The 16,286-nt window shown below is 45.6% G+C and overlaps 1 protein-coding gene across 1 annotated transcript in view; it reads right to left on the reverse strand.

Annotated features, from left to right (window-relative positions):
- Positions 1–7,246, reverse strand: part of GALNT9 (polypeptide N-acetylgalactosaminyltransferase 9) — a gene marked incomplete at both ends in the record, with an annotated part of 94,592 nt that extends 87,346 nt beyond the window's left edge. Inside the window, one exon of the mRNA XM_081339138.1 lies at positions 7,006–7,246. Coding sequence (XP_081195264.1) covers positions 7,006–7,246 — 241 coding nt within the window. The remainder of the gene's footprint in view (positions 1–7,005) is intronic.
- Between the last annotated feature and the right edge of the window lie 9,040 nt (positions 7,247–16,286).

Here is a 16,286-nt window from a genome sequence, read left to right on the forward strand (position 1 = left end):
TTTATGATGAGACCAGCACATACCACATTCTATGTCCTCCATGCCCCCCCAATGTTTACACATCTCATTCTGATGAAACTGGAAGAAGCTAAAGGACCTGTTACGATTCTGCTGCCCTGCCTCAGATGGAAGGAAGGCAGGAGTTGAAGGAAGGTTGTTTGGATAACATAAATAATCCGTCTTTAAACAGCCTTGCTCCCAAAGGTCGAAGCCTACTGCGTGAGCCGAGGTAAAATGATCTTGTCATTGCCTTGGGAGCCCCCACAGTGGTCACTCAACTCTCCCTTTCTATTTAAAGGACAAACACAGCGTGTTAACCAATAGAGAGGTTGATGAAGTGTACTAGATAAAGCTGCTGTGCAAAATTCAGGCAGAGTTGAAAAAGAAAGAAAGAAAGAAAGAAGGAAGGAAGGAAAGAAAGAAAGAAAGAAAGAAAGAAAGAAAGAAAGAAAGAAAGAAAGAAAGAAAGAAAAAAAGAAAAAGAAAGAAGAAAGAAAGAAGAAAGAAAGAAAGAAAGAAAGAAAGAAAGAAAGAAAGAAAGAAAGAAGAGGCAATTTCCGTGGCTCCATCCAGATGAATCAGCAACATGCTTTTCACCACTCAACCTACACGTTGGTGGCAACAGCCAAGCACCCACTACAGCATCTCAGAAGTTTTCTGATAGACGAATATGCAAAGAACGTGAGAGATGAAAGATCAATCACTGGCAAAAAAATTGCTTAAGGCCCCAAATCAGCCTAGGCAGATGGTGCTAGCCGAGAGATATTCCATCATCATCATCATCATCATCATCATCATCATCATCATTATTATTATTATTATTATTATTATTAAACTTTTATTCATAAAACATGAAACTCAGTCAACTGAACACTCAAATTGACTGGCGCTGATGGTTGACACAGGTTGCTGCCAGCATCCTAGGTATCAACCAGGTACCTCCTTAAAATGGAAGATGGTCCGAGTAGCGCAGATTTTTTTTTAGCTTTGCTGGAGTTATTGCAGGAAGCTGCAATTTCTTGATATGTTTTGCAAAGTTTTTGGACATAGTTCCCAGTGCCCCGATGACAATGGGTATCACTGTTACGCGCTTCATCCATAATCGCGCAGTTTCGATGGCCAGGTCATGGTATTTCATAATTTTTTCCAGTTCTTTTTCTTCAACTCTGGCATCTCCTGGTACAGCGATATCAATCAACTGTACGCTTCGGTTCTCTACGACTGTGATATCTGGTGTGTTGTGTTCCAAATGGCGATCTGTCTGTATTCGGAAGTCCCACAAGATCTTCACCCTCTCATTCTCGACAACTTTTTCCACCCTAAGTTCCTACGACTTTTCGGACACAGGCAAGTCGTATTTTTTACACAATGCCCAGTGGATGTTATTATTATTATTATTGTTGTTGTTGTTGTTGTTGTTTTATTATTTGGATTTATATACCGCCCCTCTCCCGAAGGACTCGGGGCGGTGTACAGGGCAATTAAAACACTATATACAACACATAATATACAAAAATTAAAATAAATTAAACCAAGTAGCCCTAAACAATAAAACACGTTCTAAAATGTAAAATTTAACATTTAAAATCTAAAATCCCAGTCCCTCAGTCCAGGCCAGCAAGTTCAAATAGCCAAGTCTTCAGTTGTTGTTGTTGTTGTTGTTATTTTGTACTTCTCTCAAAGAAAAAAAAAGCTTAGCTTTTCAGCATTCTGTACCAGAACATTTTAAGTTCTACAGGCAACATATGTTCCTCAAGGCAGGCCCAGTGCAATAGTGAGTAGATTTACTCAACAGTAAATCTATGTGTGTTGAGGGGGAGTTATCCCCAGATTAGTGAGCAGCTTGAGAGTATATACCTCTCCAGGAAGATCAAACATTGTTTTATAGGACATAGAATCAAAAGCCTGGAAGCGACCTCAAAGGTATTTTAGAATAGAGTAGAATAGAGCTGGAAGGGACCTTCAAGGTCTTCTAGTCCAACCCCTGCTCAAGGCAAGAGGCCTTATACCATCCTGGTCAAATAATTGTCTAGTGTCTATTTGAAAACCTCCACTGATGTAAGATCCACAAGAGACCCTTCTTCTTGATCCCACTAGATCAGGGGTCTTCAAACTTGGCCCTTTTATGACTTGTGGACTTCAGCTCCCAGAATTCCTCAGCCAGACATGCTGGTTGAGGAATTCTGGGAGCTGAAGTCCACAAGTCATAAAAGGACCAAGTTTGAAGACCCCTGCACTAGATGGACTTCTTCTTTTGTAACATTCCCTGTCTACCCGTTCTGGTAGTTTGCGTAGATGACATGATAGCAGTGTTCCAATATTTGAAGGGCTGCCCCAAAGAAGAGAGGGACAACCTATTTTCCAAAGCACCTGAAGGCAGGACAAGAAGCCACGGATGGAAACTCATCAAGGAGAGAAGCAACCTGGAACTAAGGAGAAATTTCCTGACAGTGAGAACAATTAGTCAGTGGAATGACCTGCCTCCAGAAGCTGTGAATGCTCCAACATTGGAAGTTTTTAAGAAGAGACTGGACAATTATTTGTCTGAACTGGTACAGGGTTTCCTTCCTGAGCAGGAGGTTGGACTAGAAGACCTCCAAGGTCCCTTTCCAGACTTTTGATTCTATGTTCTAGAAAGCAATGTTCAACTCTCCTTTAGAGGTTTGTGCTGTCAAGTTGCTCACCACTCTGGAAATAATTCCCTCTTAACACAGGAGACTTACTATTATTCTGATATTCTGATGTAACTGGGAAAAGATGGTCCTACAATAACCTGGCCCCAGGTGATGTAAGGCTTTGAAGGTGACAACCAGGACCTTGAATTGGACCTGCAAGCAAATTGTCAGCCAGTGTAGCTCCCTCAGGAAAATATGCAAAAAGAGTTTGATGGAATCTTAGCTACCACATTTTATTATGTTTTATTTTTTATATTTCAAAAGAATTAGGATGACCAATAATGGAGAAGTTTTGTAGCTCGGGGTTGAAATGAGGGGTCCTTGGTGCTCTCTGAGCCTGGTGGTTTTCTTGCAGACATTTCATTACCCCAACTAGGGAACATCATCAATGCTAGATGATCATCACTAGTTTGGGAATGAAACATCTGCAAGAAAACCAACAACCTCAGAGAGCACCAAGAACCCCAGAATCCTCTTCCTCCTCCTCTCCACACACACCACTGTCTTCTAATACTGATGATGTTACGTAGTTTGGGTAACGAAACATCTGCAACAAAACCACCAAGCCCAGAGAGCAACAAGGACCCCAGAGGCGTCCTCCTCCTCCTCCTCCTCCTCCTCCTCCTCTCCACACACATCACTGTCTTCTAATACTGATGATGTTATGTAGTTTGGGTAACGAAACATCTGCAACAAAACCACCAAGCTCAGAGAGCACCGAGTTAGCCTGAGACAGAACAAAATGGAGGAACATCCTCAGCTTTCTGCAGATGGCAGAAATTAAGAACTGGGGAGATTGAAGTGTGAAGAGTTAGCAGCATCGAAGCAATGTGCCAAACAGCTCAACTTTTTCTGCAGGCTCAAAATTAGGCATTTCTACCCAGTCTGCAAATTACACCTAAACAATATAAATCAAGCCTGTTTCCATTAGCAATCTGCTTACACAGAGGGGAAAAAAATACTGCTTGCTTTATTTATTTATCCTAAAACCTTTCATATACATATACATAAACACACACACACACACACACACACACATTGGAGGTGGAGGGTAAAATAAATTAAGGGGGAAATTTGGGCTGGGTATTGTATTTTGGTTTATGTATGTGTATATATATTATATGTATATTATATTATATATATTATATGGTTCCTTCAACTGCTGGGGAATCTTTTATAAATTCTGCCTTTTTTTATTCCTCATTGAGAGAACTAACTTAAGAATTAGCGACTTGCCTCAAGCTGGTTTGAGTGAATCTGTGTCAAAGCAGGAAGAGGAGTTTAAATCTCTCAACAATAAAACAGATGCCTGTGGTTAACAAACATAGTTTAGGGGAAACATATTCTATCTTGGGTTGTTTTTTTCCTTTTCTTCCCTTGCCATTCCAACCGTGTTCCATTGCTCAGGCTAGTTTGCTGCAATTAAAAGCAAAATAAACACAATAAAGCAAGGGTTTGAATTAGAAATAAGTTGAGCAGGGAGAAGAAATCGAAGCGGAAAGTCGCTCAACTAAAAAAAAAGGAAAGGAAAGGAAATAACTGGCCCGGCAAGGTAAAAGCAAATAGAGCAGCCCTCAACTTACAACCACAGTGGAGTCCAAAATTTCCGTTTCTAAGTGAGACATTGGCTAAGTCAGTTTGGCCCCATTTTGCAGCCTTGCTTGCCACATTTGATAACTGTGAATCGCTGCCGTTGTTAAGTCAGTAACACGGCTGTTAACTGAAGCTGGCTTCCCCTTTGACTTTGCTGGTCAGAAAGTCGCAATGGTCATAAATATGAGCCACTTGTCAAGCGTCTGAATTTTGATTGCATGAGCTGGGGATGCAACCATGGTCGTAAATGTGAAAGACGGTCATAACATATAACTCTCCAAATGTAAGAATGCAAATTTCAGTCTCTGCAACTAGAGTATAAGCCACAGAGAACTGATAGAAACCAATGACAATGAACACAAGCAAGATGGCACACTCCCTATTCACGGGGAAATGTTCGGGGGCTCAGAGGCCTCCTTCAAATTCCTTCTGATCTTCTAAAGGGATCAGAATCAGAATAAAGCTGGAAGGGACCTTGGAGGTCTTCTAGTCCAGCCCCCTGCTCAAGCAGGAGAGCCTATACCATTTCAGACAAGTGGCTGTCCAGCCTCTTCTTAAAAACCTCCAGTGATGAAGCTCCCACAACTTCTGGTGGCAACCTGTTCCACTGGTTAATTGTCCTCACTGTTAGGAAGTTTCTCCTTAATTCCAGGTTGCTTAAAGGATGCTGAAAGGCATCGGTTATTAAAAGGAGCATGACTGAAATGTTTCAGCCCATTTTTTCCCCCATTTGGATGGGGTTTAGGACCACGGGATGCAAACTCTTTCTCGATCAAAAAGATTGCTTTTGTTTCACATGGGAAGTGCACACAGCCACAGAAATAAGAGAAAGGTCATCAAACAGTCTTAAGACTTTCCGCATTAGTAACTCAATAATCCTTCCTGTTTTGTAACTCACTGGAGAGCCGTACCCATCATTTAAAAAGGTAAAGGTTCCCCCGCACATGTGTGCTAGTTGTTTCCGACTCTAGGGGCCGGTGCTCATCTCCGTTTCAAAGCCGAAGAGCCAGCGCTTGTCTGAGGACATCTCCGTGGTCATGTGGCCGGCATGACTAGCCGCCAAAGGTGCACGGAACGTTGTTACCTTCCCACCGTAGTGGTCCCTATTTTTCTACTTGCATTTTTACGTGTTTTCGAACTGCTAGGTTGGCAGAAGCTGGGATGAGTAACAGGCGCTTGCTCTGTTACGCGGCACTCGGGATTCATCAAATCTACCTTGCAACTGATTTTTTTTTATTGAAAAGTTTTACAATATTTCTTCCTTTTAGTTCACTGGGCTTCAGTTCAAGCAACTTGGGTGAAGCATCCACTTGCTTGGGACAACCACGGAGTCTGGCTTTTGCAATCACCTCCAACTTTTTAACGATGACCAGCTGTTTTCACACACTGCTTGGTTCATCTTACAGCATCAAACCACCAACTACTAAGACACGTGAAGGAGATGCCACCAAGTAATCCTACTGCATTGCTTCAAACAGATGGGTCCTCTATGGTGTTGGCAAAAAAAATGTAAATACCAAGGAGTAGCTGGCACTTCGAGGGAAGGGGCTTAGCCAAAATTTGTATCCTCTTTTTTTCAGCAAAGTGTCAAGGCAATAGTTCCTCAGTCAAGTACATCATTGTCCCAACAAGAAACACCCTCTGTTCTTTATTTCACCAACAAGCAACAATCTGATGAGACTTGATGGTATAGGACCACACCCAAATCAAATGGGTCCATCCTTTCCCTTCTATCTTCCACCCCCAAAGGAAGCTGCCCTGATCAACAGCATAAGACAGCCTGTCTCCACAACTGAATACAGGATCTCAGTGTCTTCCCTTCTCCAAACACGCTCTCAATTCTGCAAACTCAGTTCATCCAGATGTACACAGTCCATGCAATGAGAAATCAAGGGGTGCACCTTTACGTACAAGCCCATTTTACAGAGAGGAAATGAAGGCGGAGATGTTATATATTTACACCAGGTGAGGCCATCAAAGTCAGGACCCTATAGTGCAGGGGTCCCCAACCCCCAATCCGTGGACCAGTACCGGTCCGCTGCATGCCAGCAACCAGTCCACACAAACAAGCAAAGCCCCATCTGCGGGATGCAGGCAGCACACAAAACCACACACACCCCGGTCCACGGAAAAACCTCTCTCCACAGAACCGGTCCCTGGTGCCCAAAAGGTTGGCGACCTCTGCTATAGTGTGTAAGGAGCCGGCCACAGATATCTGTGTTATAACTCTAGTCCTCTGGCCAAATTGAACGAAAGTCCCCTTGGGACAAATCGAGATTGCAAAATAAACCTGCTGCTGATTTGTATGTAGAGCTTTCTATTGGCTACATACAGTTTGAGTTGTGTTGGTTATCCAGATTGTTTGCAGAGGCATTTAAAAATAATTGATAGTAAGTCTGAAGTACTGCATTAGCTCCAACTTTCTCCTGTTAAAAGTTCAGCAAGCCCTCTGGCACCAGCTCAACATGGAATTCCAGAATAAATACTGCCCAGAAGAGACATGGGTCTGAAATTGCCATGTTTCAATCCACTTTTGCTGAATCTTAGTAAAGACAGTGACTCGATAGAAGATGTTACGGTCTGCCCAAGATTCAGAAAACTCTACAAGGTCTAAGCAGCATATGATCACCCTGCCTCTGACTCACATACTCGTCTTCGCTAGCTATTAGGGAACGCTATTCAATCAAATTATCCCCTCCCCCAGCCAACTGCCCTGATGCTCCCCTCCCTTCCTCACCATTGAGTTGGTTGTACACCACCTCCTCCAGATGGTCCAACCGTTGCAGGATGGCCTCCCTGTCCAGCAGGGCGCCCACTTTGGCATTCCGTCCCCTCATCCGTCGGTCGGCGCTCTGGACGATCTGCACCAGCTCCTGGGAGCGGTCTTGGATCCTGCAGTAGACTGAGAAGAGGATGATGCCCACAAAAACCAAGATGTTCACCGTCAATAAAGTTTTGATTTTCCTTGCAACCGCCATGGAAGCTGCTGGGTCAGGAGGGCGTCAAGGCATGGTAGTTCCGGGAGCTGCGGCAGCATCGAAGGCAAGCAGTCCCTGCCCGCCGATGGTAGAAGGAAGGACCTGGCGGGAGGGTGAGGGTGGGGGTGGGGGTGGGGTATAGGACCTGGGGGTGGGAGGGGGAGGGAAAGAGGGCAGAAGGAAGTCTTGAGATATCCCTTTCCCACGACTTCTGGATGCCAAGTCAAGGCATTGCCGGCGACGAGGAGCTGTCCGTTTCAGCACCACGACGTTCCAAGCAGCCGCCGGCTGACACCTCCACCTCCTTCGGGGTTTTCTGTTCCTCAGTCTCTCGTTTGGCGGCTCTAGAAAGGTGGGGGGGGGGGAAGAGAGAGAGAGGTGAGGACCCCCTCTGCTGACGATGGGGTTGAGGCACGCCCGGGCGGGGTGGGTGGGGTGGTGGGGGCAGCCAGAAGCAAGGAGGCAGCGCCGAGGCAGGCCAGCCAGCTTGGGCAGGGTAAGAGAAAGTGAGCGGGATGCGCCACACAGTTGTAACGAGTGTCAGGGTTTGGGGGGGAAGTGGGGGGGGGGGAGAAGTGGTGACGGCGAAGGTGAGAAGGGGAAACGATCTTGCGCGATGGTTGCCTGCCTGCCTGCCTGCCTGCCTGCCTGCCTGCCTCCCCTGCGCGCGTCCTCGCACGCCTGCGTGCGCGGTTGTTGCAATCGGGTCGCTTGCCGGCCCTCTCTGCCTCGCTCCCCCGCGCACAGCGCAGGGGCGACGTCACGTGGTGTATTGGGTGGTTGTGGGGAGGGGGGGGGAAATGGAGGAAGGAAAGCTCCCCTGCATTCGCGCGGCCACCGGCTTCCCTAGGCAGCTGGCCGAATCTCCCCTCCAAGACAAAGAGGGAGGTGGGCTTATCTGCTCACTCCCCTGTTAACCCGTGTTTATCCCCCCCTCACACACACACACACGAAATGCTTTTGTTCCATGCGTGTGGGGCGATGGGGACCCCTTTCCTCGCCCGAGCCAAACCCTGATTCCAACAGCTTTGAATGTCCAAACCCCAAGCCTCTGAGCATGCAAAGGGTATTCTCCCTTCACCAACGCTGTGAAACCCCCCACCCACACCCCCACCACCGCTAATTCCTTCCTGCAGTGGCTGAATCGGTGGCCAACATCGTTTCTGCGCTGCAGCTCCCGGGGTTGAATTTGGTGGCACAAAAGCCATCGAGTTGCTCGATTGGCCCTGGGATATTAAACAAATCCTCCATCATCGAAATACATTCATAGCCCCCTTTGGGTTTTTCTTTTCTTTACTTTACTTTGTCATTAAGCTTTCCAAAATTTGAGCTGCTGCTAAGTTTCCTGCAGGCTCTCTACCGAATGTTGCTCTGTGGCGTTCAGATAATGAGCTTAAAGGGAAGCGGGCAAGGGAAGCGTGCCCTGTGAATGCCGCCAACCAGTCAGCCGAGTTTAAGTTTTGGGTTGCTTTGGGTTAAGCTGATCCTCCCGGTCGGTCCTGAAAGATGGAGTGTTAATCCCTCTCTTGCAGCTGTTATCAGAGAGATGAAATGCTAAACCAGCCCAGCAAAAAATGGGGCAGTTCTAGGAACTTTCTGCCTCTTTCTCTGTCGGGGACATTTCACCCCTATTGTGTCTACATAATAAGATCTGGGACAGGAGAAGAATGGGGTTGGTAACCCTCCCTTGATTGGGACCACCAGAGTTTTTTGTACATTTCTTCTGCAATTTAAAAAAAAAGAAGGAAGTGAAAGCCATCCAAATGTCCATTATGAGTTGAGCTGGGAGAATCTGTGATTATATGCTTCGGGCAAAGTAATTTTCTCCCCAACTAGGTCAGTCATATCATCTCTCACAGCCATGGATTAGTACAGAGAGCACAGCTAGATTCAGATATTTCACTAAGCCTTTGTGGAATCATGTGGTTTCCCTGATTTATTTTTTTTAATCAAAATATTAGGCACGTTTGATCACGTTTGAGACCCACCATTTCGTTTTTATACGTATCATTTTTGATACCCACACAACTTTATCAAAAAGTGTCTAACCCCTCAAACCAGTAGAGCATATCCAACACAAGCAATGAAAAGGATGACACTATCAAAACATCTGAGAAAGAATCAACAGACTGTTACAACCACATGACAGCACCGTAGCACACCAAACAACTAAAGCCTTCCAAAACATCTTAAATAAACCAACAGACCCAGTAACCCATGAAGAAGAAAAAAAAATAAGAATCTTCTCCAACGTACAGTGTAAGGACTGTAATGGTCACTATGTAGGACAGCAGTCAGAAGGCGTGACGAAACCATTTTAATCTCAGAACGCATGGACAGACTCAATCACAGTTTCAATTGGGAAACTGTGAGCATCCTAAACCAAGCAAAAATCCAAAAGTGCTGCATACAAATCAGCCCTCAATAGGCACATAAAGATAAACCACATTTACATAACATTGAAAACAGACAATAAAAAAAGCCAAGAATGAAACAAAAAAAGATCAGAACACATTTACATCAGGCTACACCCAGATAAGCAGGGATTAGCATCAGCCAAACAATCAAGTAAAAAGTAATATTCCAATCGAGGTATTACCAAGGATAAAACCAAACACACACACCCCTAATGAGAAGGAAGGACTCACTGGAGAAGAGCCCAATGCTGGGAAAGATGGAGGGCAATAGAAGAAGGGGACGACAGAGAATGAGGTGGCTGGATGGAGTCACTGAAGCAGGAGGCGTGAGCTTAAATGGACTCCAGAAGATGGTAGAGGACAGGAAGGCCTGGAGGAACGTTGTCCATGGGGTCGCGATGGGTCGGACACGACTTCGCAACTAACAACAACAACAACAACAATGACTTGGACTGCTGCAATTTTTTTCATGCCATCCCATCCGATTCTTGGCTGCCTGGAAAAAGCCCTGCAGTTTTCTTGGCAAGGTTTTCCAGAAGTGGTTTGCCATTGCCTCCTTCCTAGGGCTGAGAGAGAGTGACTGGCTCAAGGTCACCCAGCTGGCTTTGTAGCTAAGGTGGGACTAGAACTCACACTCTCCCAGACACCCGGTTTGGTGTCTCAGCTGCTACCCTAAGTTGCCGCTCCAAAACACAAAACAAAAAACACCAAACACAATTCAATGTCATCTGTGAAGTTACACAATGAGCTTTGATGGCCCTTAGCTGTTCTATGCCGTGTTTGTGTAAAAAAATGAACACAACACGTACAGATACGACTTCTGTTGATTCTTTTATCACCCCAAGGTAACAACAGTTGGAACCAACTGTCACATGAATACAATTTCAATGGGGGGAAAAATGCATTTGGTAGCAGAAAACACGCTTCATCAGCCCGCAGATGTCTTACGTTTATTGAATGGCTTAGTGTCCTATATTTTTTGTTTCCTGATATATTATTAGAGCATCACCTACTGGTGGTGTTTTCGTTAAAAGCCTGGTAATGTGGCTTCCCTATGGTAAATGTGCTAAGCCCGCAGATTGCTTCTGTGCATAGCAACGAGTTTACGCAGCTGTAAACGAGAGAGATTTGTTTGCAACCTAAGTCAGTTGGATGGAGGGCATGCAATACTTGAAAACCTGTTTTAAAAGGTTTCCCTTGCATGTGAGCACAGTAGCTCATCAGAGGGAAAACATGGCTGACCTCCTCTCTTTGATATACTAGATTTCTGACTGCAGGGCATTTCCTACGGGGGCGGGGGGGGGGAAACCCTATTGATTTCTCCAAATAGAATAGAAAGCATAATGAGCATAAGGGACAACAGTTGAATATGGTATACACCAAGTCCTTGACTTATACAAATTTCTGTTGCTAAGCAAGGCGGCTGCTAAAGTGAGTTTCGCCCCCCCCCCTTTTACAGCCCTTTTGCCCCAGTTGCTAAGCAAATTGTGCAGCTGTTAAGCGAATCTGGCTTTTCCCCCATTGACTTTGCTTGCTGGAAAGGCAACCAATGGCGATCGCAGGATTTGGCAACCACCCAACACAAGCCAGTTGGCAAGCGCCCACATTTTGGTCACGTGGCCACGGGAATGCTGCCACAGTTGTAAAAAGTCACCTTTTCCGGTGCCCTTGTAACTTTGAGCGGTCCCTAAAGGAACAGTTGTAAGTCAAGGACTATAACCTGTAATTAATTTTCCATTAGAAAGGTAGGAAGGCAGTACGACAAAAAAAATAGCATTTGAATTCTCAACAATTCTGAGATTTTTTTTCCCCCATTGTGCTAAGAGCATCGGAGAGAAATCGCGGGGAGAATAAAAGACTGGGGGGGGGGGGAAGACAAGGAGCAACTTTTGGTATTTCTAAAGCACTTTTTTTCCCGGTTCTCTCTGATGCATCAAAAGCATCGCCAGGCTCTCTTTTTTTTCTTCCCAATCCTGAGGCTTTAATCCAGAACCAATTTGCTCCGGAGAATGTCTCTGAGATCAATGAAAAGATTTGAAATGAGAGCCTTTGCTTTATTGCTCCAACTTAGCTCAAAAGTTCACATTGGGATCTATGTTTTTGAAGTCATTAAAAGACTGCAGAGATACGGATAAATACTTGAGCGGATATAAATAACGCTGAAACAGGAAAATATCAGCAGAAAAAAAGCAGCTTTATTTCAAGCCAGGTTCGACGCTTGGTGAATATCGAGGAATAATTTTAAAACACAGTTCTCCACCCAGAGTCATTTTTGTGTCAATGTCACGTTTACTTTAGTAGTAAATTGCCTTATGGTTTGATGGGGTGGGGGCTTTTTTTTTCTGGCTGAAAAGTACAATCAATATTTGCTCTCCTTTATTTTCCAAAAAGAAGCTCAGGCGTGGTGTGTTGCAAAGTCAAATTAAGGTGAAACTGTGGCTGTATCGTTTGAGTTTCTCAGAAAAACATAGTGGTAGTAACAAAGGAGAATATTTGTAACTCCGGGTTGAAATGAGGGCTCCTTGGTGCTCTCTGAGCCTGGTGGTTTTCTTGCAGATGTTTCATTACCAGACTAGGTAACATCATCAGTGCTAGAATGGAGGAGGAGGAGGAGGAGGAGGAGGAGGAGGAGGAGGAGGTGGTGATGGTGGTGATGGTGATTAAGTCCTTGGTGTTCTCTGAGCCGGATGGTTTTCTTGCAGATGTTTCATTACCAGACTAGGTAACATCATCAGTGCTAGAATGGAGGAGGAGGAGGAGGAGGAGGAGGAGGAGGAGGAGGAGGTGGTGGTGGTGGTGATGGTGGTGATGGTGATTAAGTCCTTGGTGTTCTCTGAGCCGGATGGTTTTCTTGCAGATGTTTCATTACCAGACTAGGTAACATCATCAGAATTAGGAAGGGATTTATGGAGAGGAGAAGGGAGGGAGGGGGGGGGAGAAAGGAAGGAAGGAAGGAAGGAAGGAAGGAGGGAGGAAGGGATGGAGGGACTATGGGGTCCTTGGTGCTCTCTGAGCTTGATTATTTTCTTGCAGACGCTTCATTACCCAACTAGGTAACATCATCAGTTCTAGAAGGAAATGAGATTTACGATCTCTTTATATAATAAAGCAAGCCCCACTCCCTTCTGGAACTGATGATGCTACCTAGTTGGGTCATGAAATGTCCGCAAGAAAATAACCAAGCTCAGAGAGCGCCAAGGACCCCTCAAACATAGAGGTAGGAGGTAGGACATTTGTCCATCCTTAAGTATAAATTGTTTGGTCTAACCACCAGTGTCAATTAGCCGCTGTGGTTCTCTGTTTGCTTGTTGATCATTTCAACAACAGAGTAGAACTGTAGTAGTAAGGGCAAGACACAAAAGGAATTGGGGTGAAAGAACCCTCGTTCTTCACATGGGCAAGAAGGTGTGAAAGAAGGGAGAGATCCTAAAATTAGGGAGAAAAATAGCTTTGGAGGAGGAGGAGGAGGAGGAGGAGGAGGAGGAGGAGGAGGAAGAAGAAGAAGAAGAAGAAGAAGAAGAAGAAGAAGAAGAAGAAGAAGAAGAAGAAGAAGAAGAAGAAGAAGAGGAGGAGGAGGAGGAGGAGGAGGAGGAGGAGGAGGAGGAGTAAATTTAAGGCAGGCTTTGGTTGGGTCTGATAGAGAGGGAAGCATCTTTCATAAGATTTAGGAATGCTGCAAATTATGAAAGACCTAAGGCTTCTTTGTGGATCTACAATGCACAACCCCATTTTCTCCCAAGCACATGATCACACCTGGGTGACAGGCCCTCAAGCTACATCACGGATGCCAATGGACACTGAGGCAGCCCGCAGGTCACAGTCACACCCTGATTCAGCATTGCAAGCAGAAATAAATCAAACACAGGGTTATTGCCTTCCAGCCTACACAGACCTGATAGACTTCTTAACCAATACCCATTGTGAGCTTTTGAGTTTCAAGTCTTGCAGCTGTTTTATTTCCAGCTACCCCAGATGTTGGAGGTCTGGAAAGAGAAGGCTTTCAGAGTCTTATTTAACCAACTTTTCTGCAGCTTTGCAGATGGTGGCAAAGGATACTACCGGGTAGAGCACTAGCTCTTAAGACTTTTATACTGCTCCACAGTGCTTTTCAGCCCTCTTGAAGCGGTTTACAGAGTCAGCCTTTTGTCCCCTAACAATCTATGTCCTCATTTTACCAACCTCGGAAGGATGGAAGGCTTAGTAAACCTTGAGCCGGTCAGGACTGAACTGCTGGCAGTCGGCAGAATTAGCCTGCAGTGCCACCATTCTTCTCCAATGTGCAGGTCCAAATTTGGCAATGGACGGTCCTCTAGGGCAGGGGTGTCAAACTCAATTTCATTGAGGGCTGCATCAGCATTGCGGTTGCCCTCAGGGGGGCGGGTGGGTGTGGCCAGGGTGGGCGTGGCCTACTGGGTGGGCGTGGCTGGAGTGCGTATGGCCTACTGGGTGGGCATGGCCAGCTCTACATCGTTCGCATCAAAGGTGCCTATGGGGGCCCGGGCAGGAGTGGGACAGATCTGAGGGTCTCTGGCAGAAGGAGGGTCTCTGGGCCAGGGCCAAGGCAGTGGGGGCCGTTCCCTCACTGTTTCCAGGATGGCTTCGCAGGCCGCATGAAACCACTTCGCGGGCCGGATTCGGCCCCCGGGCCTTGTGTTTGACATGTCTGCTCTAGGGGCTCACGTAATTGTCCTCTTAACATTGTCCTATTTACTGAAAACATTTTGGTCTAGGTCCCAGTGCCCAGTCAAAGGGCAGACTTGAGCATCAATTTCTCTGATCTATTAAAAAACATCTATAAAAAAGATGTCGAGACTCTAGAAAGAGTGCAGAGAAGAGCAATAAAGATGATCGTGGGACTGGAGGCTAAAACATGTGAAGAACGGTTGCAAGAACTGGGCATGGCTAGTCCAGTGAAGAGAGGGATGAGGGGAGACATGATAGCAGTCTTTCAATATTTCAGAGGGTCTCACAAAGAGGAGGGGGGTCAGCCAGTTCTCCAAAGCACCTGAAGGCCAGACAAGGAATAATGGATGGAAACTGATCAAGGAGAGACTCAACCTAGAAATAAGGAGAAATTTTCTGACAGTGAGAACCATCAACCAATGGAGCAGAAGTTGCCTTCAGAGGTTGTGGGAGCTTCACCATCGGAAGCTTTCAAGAAGAGGCTGGATGGCCATCTGTCAGAAATGGTGTAGGTAGGGCAGGGGTAGCCAACCTTGGTTCTTTTATGATTCGTGGACTTCAACTCCCAGAATTCCTGCTTGGGCTGCGGGGGGGGGGGGTTGGTCTAGATGACCTTACAAGGTCCCTTCCAACTCTGTTATTGTGATCTCATCTGAATACAGCTACTCCCAATTTGCTCCTTGGTATGTGCAGGTTGTGCCAAAAGAGTTTCTGACTCCTCAGAAAGCAGCTGCTAATCTGTATTGAAAACATTGGTTAGACCAGGGGTAGGCAATCTCGGCTCTTTTATGACTCATGGACTTCAACTCCCAGAATTCCTGAGTCAGCTATGCTGACTCAGGAATTCTGGGAGCTGAAGTCCATGAGTCATAAAAGAGCCGAGGTTGCCTACCCCTGGGTTAGACGGATTCAATTTCCTTCGCTGTGATGCTCAGTTCCTAAACATCTTGGCTGAGGGTGAAGGAGCCCCAGAAATACCCATTTTTCATCCCTTCCATGCTGAACAGTATATTGAAAACATGATTATCATTTTAATTCCAGGGCCGTGAAAATTTATGGAAGCCGTTATGCCTCCTTTTTAATATCCAGGGGTTTTAAATCAAGAAGGGGGAGAACCGCAGCCCATTTCGTGGCATACTTATTAGCCCTCTCCACTTGGAGAGGTTCTGCTCCACAACGCAGAAAGAGAATTGCCAAAGCTTGTTGTGACTATCGCAAGACGAACAGTTCTCCCACTGGCTCGACCAGCTGCAGTCATGTCTTTCTATATTACAGCAAAATATTTTTACACTTGGCTTTTTTTTAATGTCAGTAAGGAAGTATCAACACTAACGGTGGACAATTTTTGTGCAAGATGTAGTCCTTGCAACAGTTCATTTAGTAACCATGCAAAGTCATAATGGCACTGGGGAAAAAGTGACTTATGACCGTTTTTTGCATTTAAGACTGTTGCAGCATCCCCATGGGTGACATATATGACGTTTACGGTTTCTTGGGGACATGCAATCTCCTTTTGTAACCTTCTGACCAGCAAACTGTAGCACTTTACAACACCTTGGTAAGGCCACACTTGGAATACTGCATCCAGTTTTGGTCACCACGATTTTAAAAAGATGTTGAGAGAAGAGCAGCAAAGAGGATCAGGGGACGGGAGGCTAAAACATACGAAGAACCGTTGCAGGAATTGGGCATGTCTGGTTTAATGAAGAGAAGGACGAGGGGTGACAGGATAGCAGTGTTCCAATATCTCAGGGGCTGCCCCAAAGAAGAGGGAGTCAAGCTGTTCTCCAAAGCTCCTGAAGGCAGGACAAGAAGCAACGGATGGAAACTCATCAAGGAGAGAAGCAACCTAGAACTAAGGAGGAATTTCCTGACAGTTAGAACAATTAACCAGTGGAACTCCCTGCCTCCAGAAGATGTGAATGCTCCAACACTGGAAG

This window comes from Vipera berus (assembly GCF_964194415.1).
Source record: "Vipera berus genome assembly, chromosome: 14".
Lineage (NCBI taxonomy): Eukaryota > Metazoa > Chordata > Lepidosauria > Squamata > Viperidae > Vipera > Vipera berus.